The sequence below is a fragment of the Lissotriton helveticus genome, chromosome 3_1, assembly GCF_964261635.1.
Source record: "Lissotriton helveticus chromosome 3_1, aLisHel1.1, whole genome shotgun sequence".
Classification (NCBI taxonomy): domain Eukaryota; kingdom Metazoa; phylum Chordata; class Amphibia; order Caudata; family Salamandridae; genus Lissotriton; species Lissotriton helveticus.
In genome coordinates, this window is record NC_136061.1 from 813304473 (window position 1) to 813332390 (window position 27918).

At 44.8% G+C, this 27918-nt stretch overlaps 1 protein-coding gene across 1 annotated transcript in view; it reads left to right on the forward strand.

Annotated features, from left to right (window-relative positions):
• Positions 1–27918, forward strand: part of VWCE (von Willebrand factor C and EGF domains) — a 584388-nt gene that overhangs the window by 509108 nt on the left and 47362 nt on the right. Inside the window, exon 17 of the mRNA XM_078681086.1 lies at positions 4756–4873. Coding sequence (XP_078537212.1) covers positions 4756–4873 — 118 coding nt within the window. The remainder of the gene's footprint in view (positions 1–4755; positions 4874–27918) is intronic.

Genomic DNA, 27918 nt, shown 5'->3' on the forward strand with positions numbered 1-27918 from the left:
CCAATGTCTATAGGTCTCAGTCAGCTTTCTCGTGCGTGCAAACTATGCGTAGGCACCGCTCCTCTGCTACTCCCCATTCGCTCATGTCTGCCATCCACTTGGGCAACCTAGGGGGCACAGGTTGGGTCCGATGGATTGCAATGCAGTGCGAAGCCAGCACCAGTCCCAAGATCGCAAACTTATATTGCATCTTGGTCCTAGCTTTGGGGACCTGTAGAACCTCAAGGAGACAATGCTTAATCGTTGGCTCCATCTGAAGTCCTGTGGTTTCCGGAAGTGTCCTCAACACTCCCAGAGCTCTACTGAGTTGACATTGTGCCGCTGATGAGCCACAGTGCATAGCTTACAAGTAGTGAGTGTGAGTGTGCCTCATATAATTTAGATCTGTGCACTAACGTCTGTTAAAGCATAGATCAGAATTATGAGTTTAGGGGTTTTATTGCAGTCGGTAAAGGCTGGTTGTGATAACATCGTCATTTCCAGGATACATTTCAGCAGGTCACACCTCCCAAACTTCGCAAAATGTATCGAGGAAATATGCTTGAAAAATGCAACGACAAGCTAATTATTGGTGTAGTAAGCATCAGTGCAGGCAAAACTTGTACTAGGCGATAATCATCATACACAATATAATTCGGCACCTTTATGTCGCATTATATTGTGTGAGATCATTATCGCACTGGACACCTGGACACTGTTGATGAGGCCCGTGTTGTTCATTGGTTGGCTCGTTTTTCGTTCCCCACAAAGGAGCTGTTATGAATGGGACTGCCATTTCCAACCCTTGTGCGAATCTTTGTACAGAGGGCAGATTTGCGAGTTGTGAGGAGTTTACTACACCAGGGGGCATATTTACAATAACTGGCGCATCCCTGCAAATCAGCAGGGATGCGCCAGTTATTGTGCGCCACAGCTCCGCCATCATGGATGCGCCGCATTTACAATGCGGCGCACCATGGTGCAAAAACGGCACGGATGCGTCACGCATCTGTGCTGTACAAGTGACGCATTGCTGGAGTTGCGTCGAAAGCACGACGCAGCTCCAGCAATGCTCTGGGGGCCCTATCTAGTTAATGCTGCGTCAATCCTTACGCCTGCTTCAGGCAGGCGCAGGGTTTTGACGCAGCATGGGCCTAAAAGTGACTGAGTGAAATCTTGTAGATTTCACTCAGCCACTTTTAGGAGGCGTTCCTGCGCCGGAACGCCCTCCCCTGCACAGTAACACCTACTTGTGGCGCAGGGCATTACAACGTGACGCATCTCCCAGATGCGTCACGTTGTAAGTAACGTTGTAAGTACCCCGCACCATGGAGCAGGATTTGCCCCGTTGCTGCGTCACAAAAGTGATGCAAAGGCGGCGTAAATGAGGCGCAAGGGGCTTGTAAATCTGCCCCCTGGTATTTACTGTGTGCAATAAATTCCGCAGCCTTTGTTACATTTCCGCATGTTGTACTTTCTTGAATTTATGAAAGGAAAATAGTACAGTATTGACCATATATTTCACCAAAATCTGATATTATAATTATTCCCAAAAACTCAGAATAGTGGCAATTTATTGCACCTAATGCATTCTGAACTCCGGAGAAGTTGTATTTTACCAGGTGTAATACACAGCACTTTACTCCATTGGCACTCGTAATGTGAGTATGCATCACCCAGGGAGCACCCAATTAGCACACCAAGATGGAATCCCCTCTCTGTCCTCCTGCCAGGGATCTTCTACAATTAAAAAGTAATGTTTTACTCCTGTAGCACGTACCTTAGAGATTAACAATCACTAGATGTCCCAGTACTAGCAGTCACTCGTTCTGTTATCAGGCAGCTGGGTCTTCGATCTTGCTTTCTCTGTTACTGCTCCTGACCAATGACCATTGTCTATTCAGGTAGCCCTCAACACTCATATATTTTCTTTATTCATGTAAGTTTTGCTATTTCTCCCCTTGCTTTTTCTTAGCAGCAGGATATCCTGCTGGGGGACAGTATGTGCTCTACAAATTCGAAGTCATTCATTCATTCGTTGTTCTCTAGGGCCGTGTTTGCGTTGTTTATTTTCATGCAGTTCATGCCAGCTCTGGGAATGGGGGCGCTGAATGACCTCAGTAGAGTTGGGAATAAAGGGAACTGCCGGTCCACCTTGACTCATTGTCTAGAGCTGAGTTGGTCATTTTTCATACCAAAGACAATTGTGAATAGTCGCTTTTTTGGCCAATTGTTAACAAATGAACACAGGCAAGATTTTTTTTAAACTTGTTTAATGTTAGGTGGAGTGCTATTTACATCAATAACTATTAGCCATCACACAATAGTAAAGCTGTTTTGTATATTTTGAGCATTCGGGGGTATCAGGGTGCCCACACCTGCTATGCTTCTGGCCATTTATTAGCACTGAAACATCTTGACATAGCCAACGTATGGAAGGTGCCCGCATCTATGATAAAAGTGGACCTTACCCACCTTAAGGATAGTAAAACTTGGAATATCGCAGGCATTCATGGTATGCCATGGTCATACATTGAGTGTAAATCTTTGTACATGCGCGACAGTAATACACTTTTTACCTCTGGCTTTTTGACAGTTTGTATGGAATGCTGTGCTAAAAATGACCCATTTCCTTAAACATTTCTTGGGGCAGTAGAGTCTCGAACACCACAGTGAAGTGTCAACCTAGCTCTCTTGCCTGGGGTGAATGCTTGATTTGCTCTGCACTCCATCCATAATCTGTGTGTCTTTTGCTTGCTCACCCTAAGTGCGTCTGGAATGTCCAGACCTGGTTCAGGCTGGACCGTTCCCATGTCTTTTGCTTTCTTGCCCTAGGTGCAGCGGGTAGGCCCATACGTGGCTACAGGGCTCTTTGTGTCCCGGATTCAAGCTAGCCTGACTGATGATGCCCCAAAACTGGTCCCAGGATGCTAGTTTCCAGTCCAGGGGGGATCTGGCTTGGCCGTTCAGGCTGGACTGTTCCCATGGGGAACAGGGTCAAGACCGATTTGCATATGGCTGGGTCTAAACTGGGGTGGCATGGTATTCAAAAGAACAATGGATTTAACACAGATCTCTTGACTGGGGGTGAATGTTTGATTTGCTCTGCATTCCGTCCATCATCTGTGTGTCTTTTGCTTTCTCACCCTAAGAGTGCCGGGCAGGCCCGGACGTGGGTCCCCAGACTCACTGTGTCACTGGCAGTTCGGGCTGAAGTGTTCCCTTTTGCATATGGCTGGGCCTAAAGTGAGGTGGCATGGTGAGCAAAAGAACAATGGATTTAACCCAGATCTCTTGACTGGGGGTGAATGTTTGATTTGCTCTGCATTCTGTACATTATCTGTGTGTCTTTTACCCAGCTTGGCACAGCATTAAAGTATTGAAATATTTTATGACTGCTGCTTCAGGTGCCGCGATCCTTAAACAAACTTCTGTGGAAAAACTGAAGTGGAAAAGCCATATTTCGAGGTATATATGTTATGCCTTCATCTCTTTTAACTGTCACCAGCTGCCATTACGAACTGAAAACACTGCACTGTTCTGTTTTCTCGAGATGAGATGAGTCAGTAAGGTGGTTCCAATGCTCAAAGGCCACTCTTGTCTTAGATCGTTTGTTTCTCATGATCTCATTTGGTTAGGAAAGCACATAATTGTTTCCTCTTATCTAGACCCCTTTTCAGTAATGTATTTTTTTCTATGACCTGATTGTTGGGGCAAAAGTCTTGTGATTTAACTTCCAGCTAAGGGCCTGATTACAAGTTTGGCGGTGTAGGAGCCGGCCGCCACACCACCGCCCCACACCGCAAAACAGGGCTGCTGGCCTCCTGCCAGATTGCGAGTTTCCTTGTGGTCTGGCTTGCAGACATTTGCTGTTCCCATAGCGGTGCCTTTCAAAAAGGCACCGCAAAGGGAGCGCCAAAGCTCATTCCCGCACGGAACAAAATGCAATATGTTGTGCATTTCATTCCATGAAGGAACTGGGTGTGCACACATACAGAGGGGGCACACCATGTGCCCCCCTGAATGCACCCCCATGCACAGAGGCACACCCAGAGTTTCCTCACTTCTACCCTTTCCATTGTGGGATCACTACCGTGGATAGGGTCGCAGTGTGGAACCTCGTAATATGAATGGTGGTGCCACAGTGGCACCACCAAGCATATTGCGTTCTCACACTGCTGTGCCACCACCAGGGATCACGGATCCCTGGTGCTTGCCACGGTCCCAAAACGGTCCAACCTCCGTATTCGTAAATAACGATTGGACCACTGATGTAGCGGTCCCCGACTGCCACCGCACCTCCACCACGGGTTTGGCAGTCTGATGGATCGCCAAACTCATGATCAGGGCCTAAGTCACCACCATGCTAAATAATGTTTTGGAAATCCGAAAAATCCTTCCTCTTTTTGGCCACAGAGTATTGCGAAGTATGTGAGATGTACAATCGGGAACGTGGTCTGATGAGCATATTCCTCAATTTAAGAACCATGTGTGAACCACACCGAAGCATAGACGAATTTTGCACATCACTTGAAACTGTGATAATTAAGCTGCAACATAATTTTGCAGGTGAGTAACTGGTATCTAAATTTTGTGACTTGCGTTTCTTTCTGCAAGTGCAGGAAATTCTTCCACTCATTTTGGGTTTGTTAAGCATTTATCATATCCAACGCTCGCCTTCACAAAGGCATTAGGCCTGAAAGTTAGTGAGAGGGGCTGATGTTAGTATCTATTCCATCACAGGAAGATTGTTTATGGTTATTTCTTCCCTATCAGAACGGTGAAGTGGAATGCTTTTTTGCTCCCTGCCCTTCATTGGATTGCCCCAGAGAGGAGTGGCTGCTGGAGCCAGGGCAATGCTGCTTCAGATGCCAGGAATTCCAAACTGTGACAGGTAAGAGTTCAGATCACAGAAACATTATGTGACCATAAATTATTGTTTGAGAGCTAGTTAAAGAGGAAGTTTTCAGGTGTCTCCACATTCCCCTAAATGTGATTGGTCTTTTCGTCACTTTGGCAAATAAACAACTGTCCTGGATCAAAATGGCATTTTGGCATCCATAAAGTAGTACTCCTGTAGCACTCTTTTACCTATTCTGAATTTCTTTGAAATTGGCCCAAAACATTTAAAATGGAAATAGTCAAGGAATAGTCATATACAAAAAGTACAAATAGAATGGAATTCTACCTCCTTTGCACTGTTATTAAAAGGAAGTTGGACATTTTAGGGCTGAGTATTAAAGGCTTTCAAAAGTATGTAGAGGAGTACACCTGTAGTACTACTTCCCGTGCTCGTAAATGCTTTGTAAAACAACTACTTTATTTTCTAGAGCGGTTTTTAGCTACATGTCTATAGATTATTTATTCTTTTTTTTATTGCAACCACGCAGAGTCAGATTTGCCTAACTTGAAGGCTCAGTCTCTGTCTTTACCAGGGGTAGCGTGTACACACACACACAAAGACACACACAGGCAGACATGACACACAAACACACATGCAAACATTACACCAACATTAAAGCTTTATTAGATTGAGCATATGCATTTCATTATAAAAAGTATGGTTTACTGCTTTTGCTGTAACGTTTCATAACAAATGGAGCAGACCAATGAGATTTGACATAACTTTTTCCAATCAACCAATCAGACATATAACCTTTATCATTGGCTTCACACCATAACCAGTATAGACCCTGTATTCAGCATAAGCCTTCCTACAAAGCAACCATCAGGCAGGTAGTCATAAAATTACAAATATGTGCAAAATTACTGTTGGCAAGGCAAATTATATAACCCTTCCTCGGAGGGTCAACAGCAATTACCAAAGTCAAATCTTTTACCCTCTCTAGGTTTCCTATAGGGGGTGATCAAAAACAAAACCTTTACCTACTATACTGTAATATGTGAAATTCTGTGTAGCACAGTACCTGGGTAAAAGCGTTCACACAATTTAAAAGCTATCCACCCTACCTTATCTGGTTCACTCAGATCATTGTGGATTTATGTTGGGCCTTAGCACGCGCCACTGTTTTAGATGGGGCCATGTGGCGTTGTCTTGGGCCACAGACCTTGATATCACTCTGGCCCTTTGAATGAATGAATGAATGAATGATACATTTATAAAGTGCTGGACTAACACCCGGAGGGGTATCTCCGTGCTATAGACGAAGGTATGATGGCTGGATCAGGCTATTAATTATTTTCAGGAGTTTCCTGAACTTCAGAAAATGCAGGCACTCATGTAGGTGAACAGGAAGCGAGGTCCAGTATCGAGGGGCAAGATAGGAAAAGGATTTGCCACCCCAGCGAAGTTTGTTAAACTGAGGGATAACAAGCAGAGCGTTCTCTCCAGAGTGCAGAGATGATCTGCTTGCCAGGTAATGAACAAGTTTTTCTGCAAGATATATGGGACCTGTATCATTAATTGATTTGTGGACCAAGCAGCAGATTTTAAACTTAATTATTTTATGAATGGGGAGCCAATGGGAGGGATACAGTTCCAGGGGGCATATTCAGAGCCAGACACGCTGCTGTGTTCTGACCAACTTGCAACCTGTTTAGCACGGCATTGTTTGCTGCTGCCAAAAAGACATTATTGTAGTCGAGACAACTGACTACCAGGGCTTGAATCAGGGTCTTACGTACTGATAGAGGAAGGAAAAGAAACACTCTGCGTAAAAGCTTCAGCATATAAAAGCATGTGTCTGAGGTCATTGATATATCATCTCTCATAGACAGGGAGTGTTCCAGATATATCGGCATTAAACTGGAGAAAATTCTTCGCCATCCAATTGGAAATTGCTTGCATGCCTTCAGCAAAAAGATGTTTGTCGCAACCGATTTGTTATCAAATGAAAGGAGTTGGGTATCGTCCGTATACAAAAAAGGAACAAATCCATAATCTATAATAATTTTTGCTAAGGGGGCCGCGTATGCGTTAAATAGTGTGGAGCTGAGACACAAGCCCTACGGCACCCCCTTAGTGAGAGTTTCAGCACAAGAATGAAAGGGCCCCAAATTAACAGTCTGTGTGCGTTGCTCCAGAAAACTACAAAGCCATTGAAGGGCAGGCCCCTCAATACCAATTTCAGTGAGTCTTTGAAGTAGTTTATGGTGGGATACAGTATCCAAGGCTGCTGACAAGTCCAACAGCACTAACAATACTGCCTTGTTATTGTCCAAGGAAAGTTTGATGAAGTCCGTGACACCAATGAGGGTGGATTCAGTAGAATATTTTGGTCTGAAACCAGACATCTAGTGGTCCATACAGGCATGGAATTCTATATGTTCAAGTTAATATATCCTTCAAGAAGTTTGCTCAGAAGCTGAAGAAGTGAAATGGGCCGATAGTTGGATAGCTCTGCTGAAGGGGCATTGTCTTTTTAGGTCTCGCCTACGCAGCGTGCATGCCCTGCAGAGGCAAAAGGACCCTTAGTTATCGGTACGGCTTTTGAGCCAAAAGCGGGCACACGTTCCATTGCCTTCAATGGCAATGTGTGCACGTGTGGCGATTCACTTGCGGGAGAGAGCGCAATTATCTCTCCCGCAAGTGAATCGCGCAGGCCCCGTTCCTCCCCCCTGCTGCCGCATTATGCGCACACGCTTGTTTTTTAATGCCACTGTGCTTTATTTAAGAGAGTGCGGCATTTCAGGCCTTAACTAGCTTATTTGACACTACATTTAAAGATAAGTCAAAGGTTGATAAAAGGACTGAACAGACAAAACAAAAATAAATCACCTTTCTGCTTCTGGCAATTCGCTTTACTTCTAGTGCATTCTAACAATATCAGACAATGTGTCTGCCTTTGAAGTGACAGCAGCTGCAGCCATTTCAGTATTTTTGGATAAGGCGAAATAAAAGCAAGTAAACAAGTTGCAGGTGAGGCCTGTACTCAAGTCCAAAGGATCGGAATAAATTAAAAGCCTCCACATGCGGCGCTGAACAACGAGACTGGCAGCACATTCAGTGACTCAGCAGCATATCAACTCTCAGCCATGGCACGTCCACAAGAGGCTCCTACACGTCAGATTTGGGAAGGAGGGGGGTTGCGGGGGATAACTGCAGTTTACACTATGGCGATTTTCGCTGCCTGAGAAAGCGTAAGGTGCAGGATTCCAGTGTACCCAATTCATAGCCACAGTCATCAAGGGATGACAAGCACGGAGATCAATGCTAGTTTGCTTGTTACGATTAGCTGGGCATTTAATTGAAGGCTATTTAAACTAAATATGCTGATTATTTCAGAGTCAGTACAAAAAAGAATTAAGTATACTTACGGTAAATATACCTTTCAGAGGGCTGACAAAATCAGTACAAAGAATCTATACGAGTTGACTGGATGGACGTCTATACATTGTAATCGAAAAGCTGTGTGTTGTGGCAACAAACCATGCTAACCTGGGTTCCTCGGAAAGAGTAGTGATTAAATCAAATAGATAGTAAGTAGTCCAGTAATAGCTTGATATAATGGCCCGATTTAAAGAAAGAAAATTAAAATTTGCCCCAAAAAAACCACAAGAGTAACTTAACATGTGTCGAGTTGAAACTGAGGAGGCAGACATAAATAAACACAGAACTTCAATACGTGACTAGGACGCGCTTTATTACCATTTACTGTTGTGACGAGAGTTGTCTCCAGTCTACTAATCAACACCTATGTTTATTTATTTATTTTAAATCCAAAGAAGAGGGCGGAACTTTCTCTGTTTCGTTGTCACGCTTCGCAAGCCCTTGCCCACCACTATTCGATGCTGCTCTGAATGTTCATGGTAGGCTTCCAGTGTTAGCCACAACATGGCATGTTCATGGCTTTCCTGTGCTCTTTAAGCATCCAAATATAAACAAGTATTTGCAATGCAATAGGCCTCAAATTTACGCAAGCTTGAGCTATTGACATTGCAAATAACAATGCCTTTTATTTTTGTTTTCGTTTTAAAGCATAAATAAAAGGTATTGTCATTTACAATGCCAATAGCTTAAAGTCGCGCAAATGCGAGACCTATTGCATTGCAAATGCGTGTTTACAAATTGGAAGCACTTGAGCTGCTTTCCATACATGGGGTAATTTCCCCTCTCTCAGAGATAGATTTAGTAAAGCACAAACTGAAGGAGCAAGATGCTTTTCTAATAAGGCAAATATTCTAGCTGCCATAATGTCGATAGGAGAACCTGACTTGGCTGTTTTTAGCATCTCCTCCACTTTGGAAACCTGCAATCGGGGAAAGTCTGCTAAGACGGCATCTTTCATTCTGGGAGCTGAAAAGAGTGGGGTGGAAAAGTGAGGTGAGCCAGGGTCTCTAGAAAATTTGTTGTATATTTTGTTGATTTTTTCTTCAAAGAAATTGGAAATATTGTCACATAAAGCTTGAGAGGCAGGGGGCGGATTAGTGGAGGCAATCGGGGATGTAAAAGATTTAACAATATTGTAAAGTTCCTTAATAGAACTGCCCGCTTGGCTTAATTGCAAGGAAATATGTTTTTTCCGAGCTATCTTAATGTTTTTGTGGTCGAAGGTTACAGCCATTTTATACGTTTCTTTCTCTGCCCGCATTTGAGTTTTTCGCCAAATCCTTTCCAATTTCTTACAATTTAATTTCTCCCTACAAAGTACTGGAGTGAACCTGGCTGCATGTTTTCTTTGGGAATTGGACTGTTGTTTCTTAGGTGGAGTTAGACTATCCATAGCTGCTATTATAGCTTGATGGAGTTTGTTGAGCTTTGCATTGCGAAAGCGTCTTCTGTAATCTTGTACCACTGTCTCTTACAATTCTCAATGGGAGGGATAGGGGTGGCAATCAGTTGGTTACTGTTAATCTGAAAATTAATCAAAAAGTGGTCAGACCAAACCACCGGAAAGGGGGGGGGGGTGTCAGAGTGTATATGGGATGTGTTAGTGAGAATAATATCTAGAGTATGACCTGCAGAGTGGGTAGGTCCGGTATTAATCTTTTCCAAATCTAGGGAGGACATGCCTGCCAGGAACTGGGCAGCGTCCACATTCTTTATACTTTCACTATGGTTGTTAAAGTCCCCTTATAAAAGAAATGGTTTGGTAGAGATGACATAGGGAACAATACTTCCCATGAATATTTTACCATGCTCACTTTGTGAGGAAACTGTCTACAGCCTATTCTTTAAAGGTTTGAAGACTTGGCTCTTCATCTCTTGGTTCTTCTTGTTAGTTTTCTCAGCTCTCCTATCTGGCCAGTGCCAGGAAACGCCGAGGGGTAGCTGTGCGCCTTAGAAATTAAAAATAAATAAATCATAATAATAATTTTAAAGAAAAGTCCTTAAGAGGCCCGGAGGACGATATACTCAGGCACCTTTCCAGGAATCCTGGGGTGTAATTTCCATCTTGAAAAAACAGCTCCCTATCATATCATCCAAGAGAGTATCTATAATAGCAATTTTCAGGGACGCTTTATAAACAATAGCAGTACCTCCACATCGGGGAGTGGGAATTCATTAGATCCCAAATTTCAGTGGCATGTTTAGGCAAAGATCTTACATTTATTAAAAAGGCACTCCAACTATGAGTAGAGCTACACGGAACCTGGTTACCAGGATTCACTGGAGAGATTAATTCAGACACATAGTCGTCTACACTGTCTCGGGGGGTATGTTGCACCCCCCCCCCCTGGTTTTTGTTTAAGACTCTGGAAATGGCAATGTTTGCAAGTAAACGGTCATACCAAGTTGGGAGGTTTGGAGAGAGAACATTCATGTGACAACTAATTACGTCACCTACCGTGTTCGCAAGCTGGTTGATGTGTTTGAGTTCAGCCGCAGAATTAGTATATCTATTTAAGGGGTTGGTATTGCAAGGGGCAGGGGTCATGGCTCCTGGCAACGGCTGGGCGCAAACGGTCTGCGCTTCTGCAGGGCCATGGTCCTTAAATAGTAGGACTGTAACCGACTAGCCCGACAACCCAAGAGTTCCACGAACCGGAAGTGCGGGGGGGGAGGAAGAAATTAGCTTGCTCGCTCTCTCCACTCAATCAGGAAGAATCCCGATGTGGTCCGGAGAGCGAGCGGAGAGAGAACTGGGGTAGGTGATTGGGCAAATTAAAAAATATTGACTTAAAAATGTTAAAAGTAGAAAAATCATTACGGCGGGAGCTACACACACAGCTTGCAGCTCAGTATTCCTACAAAGTTACCCACACTGTGACACACACAATGGAATTACAGAATAACAAACATAACAAGATCACAAATATAAAATAAGATTAAAATAAAGAATAAGGCAAGTAAACACGCCACTATCCTCAATGCTAGTTGACTTCACCGGATCACTGAAACAATATCGATGCCAAAAATATAGAACTACAAGAATATCAAGGTAAAAATATAGAATACAAAAATATCGAACTCCTATCTCCAAACAGGTAAGTACAAAAATATCGAATCAAAAATATCGATGTAAAAAATATAGTTAGTCAAAATATAGATTTTTTTAAAATGATTTAAATTAAATAAAAATTAATGAAATAATAAATATAATTAACTTAAACATACTTAAAATACTTAAATAACCTTAAAATTAATAAATAAATAATGTAAGTAAAAAAAAAACATACGATTGATTTGTTAATACATATATATAAACGTAATATTAATAAAAAATGTACAATATTTTTACCGTAGGATAGTGGAAAGGGTAACATTTACTATTACCCCTCCAGTGAGTGCAACAGTAGGGAAAGCGTTGGATAGCGTGGTGGTAAAAATTACTATTCCCACTCCAGAGAGTGCAACAGTAGGGAAAGCGTTGGATAGCGGAAGGGTAAAAATTACTATTCCCACTCCAGAAAGTGCAACTGTAGGGAAAGCGTTGGATAGCGTAGGGATAAAAATTACTATTCCCACTCCAGAGAGTGCAACAGTAGGGAAAGCGATGGATAGCGTAGGGGTAAAAATTACTATTCCCACTCCAGAGAGTGCAACAGTAGGGAAAGTGTTGGATAGCGTAGGGGTAAAAATTACTATTCCCACTCCATAGTGTGCAACAGTAGGGAAAGCGTTGGATAGCGTAGGGGTAGAAATTACTATTTCAACTCCAGAGAGTGCAACAGTAGGGAAAGCGTTGGATAGCGGTAGGGTAAAAATCACTATTGCCACTCCAGAGAGTGCAACAGTAGGGAAAGCGTTGGATAGCGTAGGGGTAAAAATTACTATTCCCACTCCAGAGAGTACAACAGTAGGGAAAGCGTTGAAAAACAGGAGGGTAAAAATTACTATTCCGACTCCAGAGAGTGCAACAGTAGGGAAAGTGTTGGATAGCGTAGGGATAAAAATGACTATTCCCACTCCAGAGAGTGCAACAGTAGGGAAAGCGTTGGATAGCGTAGGGGTAAAAATTACTATTCCTACTCCAGAGAGTGCAACAGTAGGGAAAGTGTTGGATAACATAGGGGTAAAAATTACTATTCCCACTCTAGAGAGTGCAACAGTAGGGAAAGCGTTGGATAGCGTAGGGGTAAAAATTACTATTCCCACTCCAGAGAGTGCAACAGTAGGGAAAGTGTTGGATAGCGTAGAGGCATACATTACTATTCCCACTCCAGAGAGTGCAACAGTAGGGAAAGTGTTGGATAGCGTAGGGGTAAAAATTGCTATTCCCACTCCAGAGAGTGCAACAGTAGGGAAAGTAAATACTTCATATATGAATAAAAATAAATTAAATATTAATACCAATTACAAATTAATTAAAAGTAATTAACAATTTTATATAATATAATAATTAATCAATTAAAAATACAAAGAAAAATTAATTATTAAAAATTATTAACTATTAATACAAATTATTTACCAATTACCAATTAATTAATTAACAATTAAAAATAATAAAAAATTACAACAAAAAAACAATAAATAAATAAAAATATGTAATTCATTACAATTAAATTACTTCCCACCCTATTCCCCTATATTATTATTATTATTATTAATGAGTTTTGTATCGCGCATGGTTACCCTTGGGCATCCCAGCGCTTATCCAGAAAGGGCGGACCTAGCAGAAGTAACTCGTTAGGCAGGAAACAGGTGAGTCTTTAGGGCTTTGCGAAAACGTAGGGTGCTGGTTTCAGAACGAAGGGTAGGCGGAAGGGAGTTCCACAGGACTGCCACATTGACGGAGAATCTTCTACCGCCAGTCCTGGCCTTTCTTGCTCTTGCCACTTGCAAGAGATGTTGATGGTCTGAGCGGAGAGCGCGGGGGGCCTTGTAGGGTTGAACCATACCCCGAAGGATAGGTGGCCCTTTCCCCTGCAAGATTTTGTGGGCCATGCAGAGTGACTTAAATTTCACCCTCTCTCTGACTGGGAGCCAGTGAAGCGCCTTCAGCGCCGGGCGGGCTGATTGCCACCTGGGAAGGTCTGTCAGAAGCCTGGCAGCGGCGTTTTGTACTTGCTGCAGTTTGTTCAAAGTTGATTCTGGCGCCCCCAGAAACAGCGAATTACTGTAATCCAGGCAGGAGATAATAAGCCCCTGGATTAGAAGCCTCCTGGTAGCCATCGGGAGGAGGGGTAGGATCTTCCGGGCTGACCGGAGCAGGCCGAAGCACACGCCTGCGGTCTTTTTGGCGTGTGTCTTAAAAGAAAGGTCCTGCTCCAGCCACACCCCCAAGCTCTTAATCTCCTTTTTAGGGGTAGGTGGCGCTCCCAGACAGCTAGGCCAACTGCTTAGGGGCAGGGAAGGAGGAGAGTTCCCCAACATCATCAGTTCGGTCTTAGAACCATTGAGTTTGAGGGCTGAGTTGCACATCCAGGTGAAGATCTTAGCCAGGCATGCATGCAACTGATCGGGTTGGTTCGCCGACTGGGGAAGCCCTACCACCAACTGGGTATCATCAGCATAGCTGATGATCTTAATTCCCAGTGGAAGTACCACCCTCTCCAGCGGGGCCATATAGATGTTAAACAATGTAGGGCTCAAAGATGAGCCCTGTGGCACACCACACTGGAGAGGGAGCGATGTAGACTTCTCGTGGCCTTCCCAGACCTCAAACGTGCGCTCCTCTAAAAAGGACGCGAGCCATTCCAGAGCCGTCCCGGTGACCCCCACCCCCGACAGTCGCTGGAGTAACACCTGATGGTTTACGGTGTCAAATGCCGCACTGAGGTCCAGGAGGATCACTGCCACCGATCCTCCTGAATCCAGAATGCTCCTGGCATTCTCCACGACTGCTAGCAGGGCGGTGTCCGTCCCCTGGCCGGGGCGGAAGCCTGTCTGCGGGTCACCCAGCAGGGAGTTGGATTCCAGAAAGCCCGATAAGCGCCTATTCACAAGTTTTTCCGCCTCCTTGCTAAGGCCAGGAAGTAAAGAAATAGGCCTGAAGTTCGCGAGGTCGGCGGGGTCTAGGCTGGGCTTCTTTAGGAGGGCCTTGACTACCGCTCCTTTCCAGCTGGGGGGCACCACACCTTGAGTGAAGGATAAGTTGATGAGATCCGTCACTGGGCCGCCGATGGTAGGGGCTACCTGTTTCAGATATCTCATAGGTGCCGGGTCTCTAGGGGACCCACTCTTCACAGAAGCCAAAGCCCCGAGAACTTCGTCCACAGTGACTGGTCCAAAGGAGACCAGCTCTGCAGTCCTCGCCTCGGGCCAAGCCCCTAGGATACCCTCCGGAGATGGCTCCTGGGCTAACCGGGGAAGGGATGACAAGATGTTTTCTATCTTCAGTTTGAAGAAAGAGGCCAGTTCTAGACATTTCTCACGTGGGTTGTTATAGGAGACCGGAGGTTCGGGGGTTTTCAAGAGTTCTCTGATGACCTTGAATGACTCTTTCGATGAGTTAGAAGAGAGACCTATCCTCTCCTCAAAGAACCCAGATTTCGCTGCCCTGATGGCAAATTTGTAAGCCTTAAGGGCCTCCCTATATTCGCTCCGGCTCACATCGCCCCAATCCTTCCTCCAGATCCGCTCCCGCCTCTTACAGCCCTTCCTCAATGTTCTGAGCTCTGGCGTGTACCAGGGGGCTGATCCCACTCTCCTACCCCTAGTAAGTTGTCTTTTCTTGGGGAGGATGATGTTCAATGAGTTGGTCAGCCAGGCATTTACAGTCTCATCCAGAGAGCGGGGCGGGATGCCTCCAAATGTGCCGCCCAGGTATCCACTGAGAGCCTAGACCAGGCTCTTTCCACCGTGAATACCCTAGGTGTAAATACCACTGGGGCATCATACTGCCACCGAGCCGGAATCACAAAATGGTCAGTCCAGGGCAGAGGCAGCGCAGGCAGAGCTAGAAGGCAATCTGAATTTGAGAAGATGGGATCGAGCAGATGTCCCTTTTCGTGTGTTGCACCGGAATTGGCCAAATTGATCTCGAATGCTTTGAGATCACGCTGCAGATCGACTCCCAGGGAGTTGTGAGGGTCATCGAAATGGATGTTAAAGTCACCCAATGCCACGAGGTTAGCAGTGGAAGAGGCGAGGAGCGCGACCGTTTCGAGAAAAGAATTGAGGAAGTTGCCCATGATCCCCGGTGGGCGGTAAACGAGAAGACCTGCCAGGGACGCGGTGGGCGACACGCGTAGAGAGAACTGGCAGCTCTCGCAGTCGCTCATCCCACCATCCTGGCCCTTGCAAGTTAGTGTGTCCCTGTAAATGATGGCGATTCCGCCTCCCCGCCCCGATGGTCTGTCAAGATGGAATATAAGGAAGCCCGGTGGAAGTGCCCTGACCATGTCCGGGCCGGAGCAGGAGGAGATCCAAGTCTCTGTGAGGAATAGCGCGTCCAGCTTGTGATCAAGGATAAGGGAATTGATTTCTGTCGCATGACTAGGGAGGGACCGGCAGTTCAGCAAGGCCATTGATAACGCACAATTATCTCTGGCCATTTCCTGACCTAAGTTGCCAGCCCCACAAGGCAGAAACGGTTGCCCCTTCTCGTGGGCAAATCTGCATGAGGCAAGATGGGAAAACCGCCACAGCATTAGTTCCTCCTTCGTGTACCTGATACAGGCTGCATGAGGCTCCCGTGGGTCGGCCAGGGGGACCAGCCCTGAGCCCGTCTGGGCCCGGACGGGCACAGACGGGCTGAACTCTGGCGTAACTCCGGCGTCAGTCCGGCGTCCCCGCTGCGCGTTACCGCTGCGCGCCGGCATGGCTGCCTTTATGTTCGCCTGTAGGAAATAGAGAGCGGACTACAGCGCGCGATCTATGCCCCTCACCCAAGATGGCCGCCGACAAGACAAGGGCCGAGGACCCGCCAAATGCGGTGAATTTAGCAATTAAAATGCAGGTAAGGTGGCAGCAGTGGGGGTGTGCGTGGCCAGGCTTGTTAAAACCAGGGGAAAGTGCCCAGAACCAATAAATCAAATTAACAGACAAAAACGGGAGAATTTAAAATCACAGGCTAAGAGTCGCCGGTGACAGCTGCAAATGCGAGCGCTGCTGTAGGTAATCAACATAATTATCAATTAATTAATTAATTAAAATTAATTACCAATTATCTTTTAATTAATTACCAAATAAAAATAAATTTAAATAACAATTAATTAAAAATAAATACCAATAAATAAATAATTAAAAATATTTAATTAATTATGATTAAATTACTTCCCACCCTATTCCCCTATAACCCCACAACCCGCTACAGAATTATATTACTCAAAAATTAAATACCATAAAATTAATTAATTAAAATAAATTATAAAATAAATATACACTTTTCACACATATACTAACATAAAAAATCACTTTAAAAATTGGATATTATTAAAAAATTGATATTAACTTACTTACCTCAAATTCGATATTTTTGTTGTCTGTATTCTGTCCATTCTATATTTTTGTGGTCTATATTCTGTCCATTCTATATTTTTAATTCGATATTAAAAACTCGATATTTTGAGTGTATACCGACTTCACCAAAGTGTTCAATACAGTTTCTTGAGGTTTTACGGATGCAGTTCTTTGCCAGGTCGGTCAGGGTGTGGGTCCGTCCAATGATCTGTCTTCTCTACCTTCCCCCGACTGTGTGAATGGGGTCTTGTCTACTACATTTCCTATTGAATGCTGTACGCATCAGCGGTGTCCACTGTCCTCACTGCTATTTGCTTTGGTTATAGAGCCCTTGGTGCAGCTTATATGCTGCGATGCCCAGGTTTGGGATTGGTTTTGGGGGACTGGCCTTCAGGACCGCATAGCGCTGTATGTGGATGATATGCTTCTGTCCTTGAAAAGTCCACAACATTGTAGACCCCATTAAAAAAATGGGAATTATTAGGAATTGATACCCTTGAGGATATTTGGAGGGGACATGCACTGATTCAGTTTGAGACACTGGAATCAGAATATGACTTGGCCGATACAGAAAGGTTTCAATACCTGCAGTTTGGACACGTCTTGTGTAAATATATCAGGGAAGAGGAAACACTGGCGTAGTACTCATCATTGGAAGATAGACTAATTGACCACAAGAAAATTAAAGCCACCTCACTTACATATAAGAAAATAGTATATAACTCTCCTAACCCGTTGATCCCCTGAGAGGAGCTTGGGAATTAGATGTGGGATTCCTGGAAGATGAGGACTGGGAGGAGGCAGTGCAAAGTCCTCATGAAGTGTCGGTGAGGGCCAGGTTCCGTCTAATCCAGTTACTTATCCTCCACAGGTCATTTGCCTCCATGACACAGCTGCACCCGTGGGGTTGAGGACATCTCAATTCTGCGCAAGGGGCTGTGGGGAGGTGGGCTCCTTCTTCCACATTCTTTGGGATTGCAGGTATATTGACCAATACTGGAAGGAAGTAACGAGAATAATGGTGGAAGTCGCTGAGGAGGAGATCCCACTAGAACCACGATGGTTAATATTGTGTGTAACGGGTGAGTTAAAGTGGCCCAGGTATGTAATGATTTGGCTGAAAATAGCGGCTATAGTGGCAAAACTGAATATTGCCAGGTAATGGGGGGCATCCAGATCACTGGATATTAGGGACTGGGAAGATGATTTAGACTGGTGCTCAGGGGCAGAGAAGGTAATTTATGCAGCTAGAGGGTGCCCACGAAAATGGGACAAAATATGGGGGTAGTGGAATATGCACAGAGGAATTTAAACCAACATGTACGTTACAAGGGACTGTTAAGGCGGGCAATGGAATGTATATGAAGATAAGGATTACCGTCTCTCAGGGGTACGACAATAACAGCTGATGTGGGCTTGTGTAAATACAAATAATATGCTGTATTTACGAGAGGAAAAGAATGTGTTCATGTAATGTATAATTGTGTAAGAAATTGTACTGAGCGTAATCAATTAAAAAGATTTTTTTTTTTTAACTTGTGGACCCGTTGTCTGACATTCCTTCGGCTGTATGGTTAGGCGCCAAGGCTACGGGTTAATGCAGGCAAGTCCTGCTTTGTGGAGGTAATGCTCTGAGATGGGTTTGGTGAATCTATATATCCTACTCTCCATAATTCTTTTAAGTATCTGGGGGTTCACATGTTCCCTCTTCCAGATTTGGCCTGGGCACTTAACTTCGGGTGGCTGGACTTGCGGCGTGATCGTGACCTCAGCCGCTGGGCCAATCTGCCATTGAAACTCATGGGCCGTATTGGCCTTTTTTTAAATGGTCTGTCTGCTGCGCTATTTGTACATTCTGGGAAACTATCCCTATTCCTGTCCCCTCAAATGGTTCTGCTCCTTGACTGCTAAGATAACTAACTTTGTGTGGGCTGTTGGTAGGCTCAAAGTGGCACTTCATTCACTGCGCCAGTCTTCCTTTGATGGTGGCCTGGGTTTATCGGACATCTACTTATACTACCTTGCAGCACACCTGGTGCTACTTAACAACTGGTTCACAGGGTTGGGATGATCCTGGTTTGAAATTCATTGGCTGGACTGCTTGATCTTTTGTATGGAGCGCGTCTACCGGGTACATTGCATTCTTGCACGTGGGTGTCTCTCAACTGTTGGATGGCAGCCCTTCACCTCACTGGTTGGGATCATCACCTGACCAGTATGACCCCCTTATGGCGGGGAATGTGGCGTGGTCAACTGTTGACCCTGGATGGTTTTCTGCCATTGGATCATATTGGGACCTTGTACCTTGAAGATGTTTACAAGCCAGGGAGCATTATGTTGTTTCAGGACTTCAAATACTCCCTGTCTAACTCGCAGTTCTTTCGGTACCTTCAATTGCGCCACACCTTGCAAGCCCACGAACTCCCGAATGACTCGTTGCCCAAATACAGTCTGTTGGAAGCAAAGATTTTCCTTGGGCGGCTGGGTAAAGGAGCTACTTCTGTGATTTATCTATCACTAGTGATCCATGCCCCTGACGGCCTTGAGAAGTCCTGGCAGGGATGGGTGTCCCGGGTGTGAGACTTGGATGAAGAAGAATGGAGGGAGGCACCTAGGCACCTAGGGAGTTGGTGATTTTAACACAGCTTCATATCATTCAATTTACCTACCTGCATGCGATGTACCTCATCCGAGACACTTACAACACTTGCTCCCCGATGCCCAAGCGGTGTGCGCGCATTGTGTGCTACTCAAGGGCCGATTTTTCCATGTGGCCTGGGAGTGACTGGTGCTAGGGCCCTTTTGAGAAGAGGTGGGTCAAGTACTTTCCTCTGTCCTAGGCCGCACCCTGGAGTTAACGCCCACACTGTGCTATTAGGGTTAATGGAGGAGGTACGGGGCCCTAGAGCTGAACATGTTTTTCTGGGGACGACTTGCTTGGTTGTTAAATGGGATGTGGAAAGTGCATGGAAACTTTATATGGCGCAAGCTGTTAGAAGCTGCCGTGCAGGGGTGGACTAGTGCACTCATCAGAAGCCGATCTTTGAGACTCGTAGCTGCCCCAAGAAACATGAACGCATATGGGGGAAATGGTGTAGCTATTATGGTGTGTCAAAATGACTGTATATTGTTATATAATATTGTCAATTTGGCTTGCTGTAATGCTATGCATGAGCATTGACCCATTTTTGCACTGTGTTGTACTATGTCTTGTCACATAATTCTAAATAAAGTTGGTTATAAAAAAAAGCTATCCACCCTCAAAGGCCTTTTGGCTTTAGCATATGCTTTTCACAATAAATAAGTGAAATCTATGGTCTTAACATAATGTTTAATAATTAGCAGATCAGGCCTATTGCCTTGCTTGTCACCAAAGCCAAGTCAGGCCTACAGTTTTGTATGTAAGCTTTCCCAGAAGGCAACCATGAGGCATACAGTCATAAAATTATATATTGGTACAAAATGCTTGTTGGCAAAACAAAATACACCCTTTTAGGGGGGTTACGGATTATCAGTATGGGAAAACGCCTCCTCCTAGTTTTTTTCAGAGTTAACCAACAGCAAAGTCATTGCCGACAATGGTTATATATGAGATTACATGAAAATAAATACTTGTCTATGAATTTCAACACCTTGTTTTAACAATTCACCCTTAAATGACCTTTGGCTTTACTATATAGTTTCACACAAAATACAGCAGGCCTAGTGTCTTAGTCATAACTTTTGATAAAAATAGACCAAATCTATATGAGTTGATTGTTGACTTGTCACCGCAAACAATTCTGTCCTGCTGCTTGGTGTATAAAGCTTCTCACAAGGCATGAAGCACTCTTTTTTATCAGAAACATAAAATGTCTGCCCAATTAAATGCTATCCTCAATGGAATAAACAGAGTAGATCCAGTAGTGCTTCTTAAAGCTCTTTTTTCTTGACTACATTAGGTCCGGTGTAAGGTTGGTTTACAAGCCTGACCTAAAAAGGCCTTATAATATACCTTTTTTTTTAAATAATACTATGCTGGCAATTATGTTGCCTGTTTATAACCATTTTAACAATAGAGTCATGGTTTAAATACTCAAATTATTGCAATTCAGTTTCAGAATGGTGTAACTAAAATATCATCTGACACAAATATTGTGTTATAAACATTGTTTACAAAAATATTGCCCCATTCAAATGATTTTTGTAGACGATATTTAGGACACAATACTTCTGTCAGACAACATTTTTGTTAATGATATTCTGACATGCAACTTTTTTAGGTGTTTTTCACCTTCATGTACTGATTTATATAGCAATTAAATGGTCCTTTTGGTGATAAATGGTAATACAGATATAAAAACACAAGCTGGCATTATGAAACAAAGCAACATTTTAGAAAGCCTATTGTTGATGATTGTAAGTGAAGTAGGACTGGACTAAAATTTTTTTTTTTTCTACAATGGGTGCCTCCTTTAAGGTAAAGAAGAGTTATGCATTTCAGGCCTTTTTCGTAAGATCCTAGGGCGGTCAGTGGTTACTGTGCAGTATCCTTGGTGGGTACTGTCACAAGTCACTAGCCTGCTATGAGCACCTGTACTAGTAAAATCCAATTGGATAGCCAACTTGTCTTTATAAGGTACTTCACTCACCAAGGGTTGCAAAAGGACCAGCTTTAACCCTGGTGGTGGCCGATGCGGGAATCTTTTTTGGTACCTTTCAATACCTTCTTACTCCATTGATTTCCTCACTAGCCCCCTCCTATCGTGTATCTCACATATCTCCAGAGCCCCTCTCACATGTATTTAATTTGCTTTATTGTGCTACTCATACCCGTGTAGGGTGTCAGAGCACTTTACATCACACATCCATTATATAGAGACATAGAATCATAAATGTGTAATTCAGACGCGCTAACTGTTGGTTTCCTCGACTGCTGGTTTCCTATCTTGCCACTGTTGCGGGATTGCCAAATTTAAAGCTCCTGCAGCTGAGTTCCTTGTGGGTCCAGCTTTCAGCCTGCAATTGATGGGGTAAACGCTGGTTTCCTTGCCGCGGGACTACTGCCACCAGAATCCTCTGCTCTCCCAGGAGGAGGGAGCACACAGCACCCATGCGCTACAAGAGCGCACCTGGCCCCCGCAGCGCGGAACGCGCTAACTGTTGGTTTCCTTGCCTGCCGGTTTCCTCTCTTGCCACTGTTGCGGGATTGATGAATTTAGAGCACTTGCAGCTGAGTTCCTTGTAGGTCCTGCTTTCAGCCTGCAATTGACTGGGTAGTCGCTGGTTTCCTTGCCGCGGGACTACTGCTGCCAGAATCATCTGCTCTCCCAGGAGGGAGGAGCACACAGCACCCATGCGCTACAAGAGCGTGCCTGGCCCCCGCAGCGTTGGACACACGCGGGGGAAGCCCGGACCATGGGCGGGCCCGTCTGTTCCCGTCAGAGACTGGAAGAGGCTGGGTTGGGCGTCCCACTAACGTTTGAACTGTAAGCCCTTGTCGTACGAAACAGAAATAGAGTTTTAGTGAGTATATTGGTTATCTGAGACTGATAATATGAGCAAACATAAGGCGGGAGTGGGTACGGAGGTTGTGGGTACACTTGATGCTTTTCTTTCAAGGCAGAATCAGCATTATTGCACAAGATTCAATTAACTGAGCGTATGTTATCGCTAGAACCACTAACATCTCTTGGTACCCTTAGTACCAATGCACTTTTTTCCCAATCCCCGCCAAACCATACATATGATACCACACTGCATTCTAGCCAGACTCCCACAGCACAATCAGATTTAGTGTTATCTATTCCATCTAGCCCGGTACGTTCTCCCAGTACCTCTATGGTCACCACTAGGGGTCAGAAGTCCAGTCAGGCTACAGGCGATGAAGCGCCCTTAAAAAAAAGGAAAGCTAGTGGGCCCCAAAGTCCAACCTTTTCCCTTCCAGAGCAGCCAAACGTAAGGTAGTTGCAAATGATAATAATGATAATCAACAATCCAAAAACACGTCAATTAATGTATGCCCTCCCACTAGTACTATTGATCCGCTTATCCCACCTAATGTGGATGAGCTTTGTAAACGGATAGAACTGAAATTTTCAGTTCTGATCGATCCCCTACTCAAGAAGTTGACCCAGATTGAAGAAAGACTTGACAAAATGGAGCAGGGTATTTTTAGTAGTCCTCAACCAATCTTAATGGGCAGAAGGGTGGTGGGACTGCAATACTATTGGTGAGGTGGAGTTGAAATAGTGTCAAGGGAAACTTCAATCAATGCATGCTGTCCCTAACCTCCAATAGTGATAACCCCAGAGGTAACCCGATCTACTAACTCATTCCAAGGAGGTACATCTTTGCCATCGACATCGCAGCAAGGGAAGAGTGGTATTAGTACATGGTCCTCTCAGCTTCATGCTGCCAGCATTCAGAACCCCCTTACCTTTTTACAACTCCCCCCGGAAGCTACACCATACACAGTTGTTTTGGCTAATGTTCCAGTGCTCTCTTCTAAGGCACGGGAGCACTGGTCAGCATTAAGGAACAAAGCTCTACATTTACTAAGTAATAGGACTGGCATAAAAGATCATCTTTTTTCTGAATTCAAAATGGTTCGCAGAGTACCCTGGGTCGGGAAATTATACAAGTCTCTACCCGGTGACTGTGTGGTCCTAAGCTTTAGATCGCCAATCCTTGTCCAGCAAACACTGGAGAGGGCCGGAACTACGTTACTAAGGTGGATGATATTAACATCTTTCCCTTGGGTTTTTTCTACCAACTAAACAGCATTTTTTGGTGCAGTGAGAGTAGGGGGGCACCCCAAGCATATGGCCAATACAATCATCCGGTCACCACAAGTAATCGTTTTGAAATCTTTACCTCCTTGGAAGACATAGATTGATTTGGAACATCAGCTTGTCCTGTTCTAATTGGAACTCAACCCTTAAGGCCAGCCAGGTTCTGACTTAAGATAGCTTACTCTTGATCCTGTTGGACCATCTAAACGTAGGGTTGTCTCAAAGGAGAAGGGTGTATATGCCTGTAGTCCAGATATTTCTGGGGGTTCTTGTCGAAAAGAGGTGGAAACAAGAACTGGGTTGGGGGCGAAAGGTCTAACTAAACTAAGTCTTATAAAAACTCCCATACCATCTAGCACTCCTAGCTTGGTAGCTATGGATAACGATCATGTATCTCACCACCAAGCATATAATACTAACACAACTCAAGGGCATACAAACCCACACATGTCTATAGTTTCCTGGAACATAGCCGGTTTATCCTGCAAAATCATCTCAACTGAATGGTCAGCTTATATTGAAACCCATGATGTTTGGTTATTTAAGGAAACATGGTCCTTGGTCCAAACCTATCATCCTTGTTTTTTTAACTTCTCAAAAGCTGCACTGGGGGGCCAGAAGGGTAGACCCCTAGGTGGACTTACCTGCTGGGTTAGACAGCAAGCTGGTTACATGGTGGAGGAAGTACACATTGATAGTCCGGACATCATGGCCATACGGCTTCGGATGACGCAAGAACCTGATGTTCTGATTATTAATGTTTATGCAAGGGGGCTGCCGGGTGGCAGGGGATCCAACATAGTTACCCTCCTCGATAGCTTTTGAGAAAGTCTGCGGGGTAGTTGTAACTTGATAATAGCAGGCGACTTTAACTGCTCCTTCGAGCCATTGGACTACGATGCTGGTAACCTTAGAACAGAGGAGGATGCACAGTGGACTATTCCGCAATTAGATTTATGCCCCATCAAAAAATGGACCGAGGCCGCACTACAGTTAAAAGGTTTTGTCTGGAAAGGGGACTGAGGGCATTTAACGGGAGGTCGCAGTCTGACAGAAAGGGCGCTCATACCTTTAACAACGGTTTGAGAAGTAGCCGCATAGATGACATATTTCTTAAAGTAGAATTCGGGGCATCACTTTTGGATTTATTGGTGCAGGAGCGGATCGAAAGTGACCATAACCTGCTGGTACTACTACTGCAGGCACCAGGTTTATCTACTATTAATAATAGGGCTGCTGAATATGTTACAGAGAGTCAGATGGGCTAGGATTATTGGCAATGAAGGGGATCTGGAACAGATGAAGGCAATTGTTGCTCGCCCGATAACCATTCGCCATAATTGCGATTCCCAGGAGTACATCAACTCTACTGTCCTCCAGGTTCACAATGATTTATTTAAGAAGCTAAAAAACGTTTCCATCAAAACTAATAAACCGAGGAAAAAATCCTGCGCAAAGGCAGCTTCCTGGTATAACAAATCTTTTAGAGAGGCCTATACGTTAATATCAAGGGCCATTAGATCAAAAGTTATGGGTGATATCAAAAAGGCAAGGGCCAGGTATAGGAAACCCCAACTGCAAGGAAAGAAGGTCTGGGATGAGACCCGTTGGCAAGATCTGCGTGCCAGTAAAGGGAAAAACATGGTCCAGTTTCGGCAGCTTGTAAAATGGGGCAGTGGGGAAACAACTCAGATACCAATTAATCATGTCGCTCCCGAACTGTGGGCTTCACATTATGAGGCACAGTTTACTGCTAATAATGGTAGTGCAGACTTATTCCACTGGCCTGCCCCAACCACAACCTTTGTTTTACCAGTCTCGAGGTCGAATCTGTACAAAGATCAATCCCGAGAGGTAGGGCCCCAGGTGCTGACTGTATACCAGCGGACTTGTTCGTGTTTGACAAAGAACACTGGGTAACCTACATAAAGATTTTGCCAATGCTATAGCCAGTGGTGCTCCTTTTCCTGACACTTAGGGGGTCATTAGGATGGCGGGCGGGCTTTGCCCGCCCGCCACCCTTGCGGTAAATGGGACCGCCCGCCTAAAGGGCGGGGGTCCCGACATTGGCATTAGGATGCGCCCGCCACAGTGGCGGGCGCATCGCACCTATTTAACATTGTGGCGGGCGGTGCTCTCTGCACCGCCTGCCACAATCTTAAAAAAGTATGCACGCATTTGCATACACGAAGCGGCAGGCACCGCGCGGTGCCTGCTGCTTGATGTATGCAAATGCTGGGGGGTACCACAGGTACCCCCCCCCTTTGCACCCACCACCTCGGCCTTCACCAGGGGGGCCCGCAGGGGGCCCCCATAGCAAAGACCGCCTGCCTTTCTGTGGCGGCATCGCCGCAGCGGAAAGGCACTCACACCCACGCATCATAATATGGCTGGCGGTGTCCATTGGACACCGCCACCATATTATTCCCTTTCCGCCGCGGTCGCAAGGCGACCGGGGCGGAAAAGCGGCGGACAGTCTTTTTGTCCGCCGCGGTCCCCCCCCCACCATTCTAATATGGCGGGGGGAATCCGGGTCACGATGTCGGGCGGATTGCCTCCGCCAGACCGGCGGTGGCCACCGCCAGCCTGGCGGAGGCAATCCGCCCGACATCCTAATGGGCCCCATGGTCTGGTGCTGAAATCCTACCTACATATAAAAAGGGAGATTGTTCACTACCAGGCAACTCAGGCCAATAAGCCTTATAGACTCTATTCAGAAGGTTGTTGCCAGGTTAGTTTTAGGTAGAATTCAGGCCTGGATAGAAGAGACAGATATTCTGACAGCACTGCAGGCAGAGTTCCGAACCTACACTAGTACCATAGACAAGGTTTTTAGGTTCGTGCTAATCTATTGGCCGGTAGTTATTATTGGAGGGGGCTCAATCTACGCTGCTTTTATTGACCTCAAATCCGCATTTGATTTAGTCCCTCGTACTAAAATGTGGAGAGCTTTTGTGGACATGGGGATGCCATTGGAATTGTTGGCCATTTTAGTAAAACTGCATGATTCAAATTATGCACAAGTCCGCTGGGGAACGCAGGGGAATGTCACAGATAGGTTCCCAGTTTCTAAGGGGTTCGACAAGGGTGCGTGTTAGCACCGACCCTGTTTTCTTTATTCATTAACAGGGTTGTCCAGTACTTTTCCACTCACCCTACAGATGCTCCAACATTAGCTGGTATGAAGATAACCCTGCTCATGTTCGCGGATGATACCTTGATATTATCAAAGACTCAAAAGGGTTTGCAGGTTGCCTTGTCCCGCTTCAAGGTGTTTTTTCCGCGACCATGCGCTAGTGGTAAATGTGGAGAAATCAAAGTTTATGGTGCTCCACAAACATAAAGTTATAAAAGGGAGAGTGTATATGAATAACGTCCCCTTGGATCAGACTGATGTATATACATACCTGGGGATAACACTAGGTAGGAAATTAAATTGGAGGCCCCAAATTGACATGCTGGCCCTCAAACGTACAATTAGCTGGTGTATTGTTAAAAGAGCAGTGGCTCTCGCAGACTAAGCCTATTGCCCCAACCTAAAGATTTACAATTCTAAAATCAGTACCTCAATACTATATGGTGTTGAACCCTGGGGCTTTGAGGACCTATCATCCTTTGCACTAGTGCAAAACAAATTTGTAAGAACATTAATAAGCCTCCTGCAATCTACACCACTCATCCCCTTATATCTAGATTTGGGTTGTTACAGCATAGAGGACTTAGCCCGTTTTAGACCCATAGCATTCTGGAGAAGGCTTTGGACTACTCCTGAGCTTTCATTATATGCCAAGGCTCTCTCTGAAGTTAGGGGGTTGGGTTGCTCACATAAGATCTCTTGGTTAAACAACATAAAAACCATCTTGGTTAATATGGGGATGAGTATTTTGTGGGAGGACCCAGCCGACAATTTATTTCCATCGAAAAGAGATCTCAAGGCAGCATATTGGATTATGGTTAAAACCAAGCGCTTTTCAACCCTCATGAGGCCCACTCTGGTAAGGGAATTTTCGGAGTTTAAACATGAGATTAAGTTTGAAACCTATGGAAACCGCATCACCAGACTGAAAGATAGGAAGTTGTACCAACAGTTCAGGGTGGATTCACTCCCTATGAAAGCTCTTATTAGTAGATGGCACCCCCCAACCGATGACAAATGTTTTTCATGTCCAGCCCAAACTGAGACACTAGCACATATTTTGTTTGTTTGCCCAGCCTATAAGTCACCCAGGAACAAATGGCTCAAACCTATTTGTATGAACCTGGGCACAAGAATAGCTATGGAGGCACTAAGGATTTTAAAAACAAACACTCAGGAATCCATTACGATTGCAGTGGCAAAATTCTTGAGCTGGATGTGGGTCATCCGAGCTAATTAGTTGAGGGTACAATAGTTTTGCTAGTCTTTTTGTATGAGGTTTT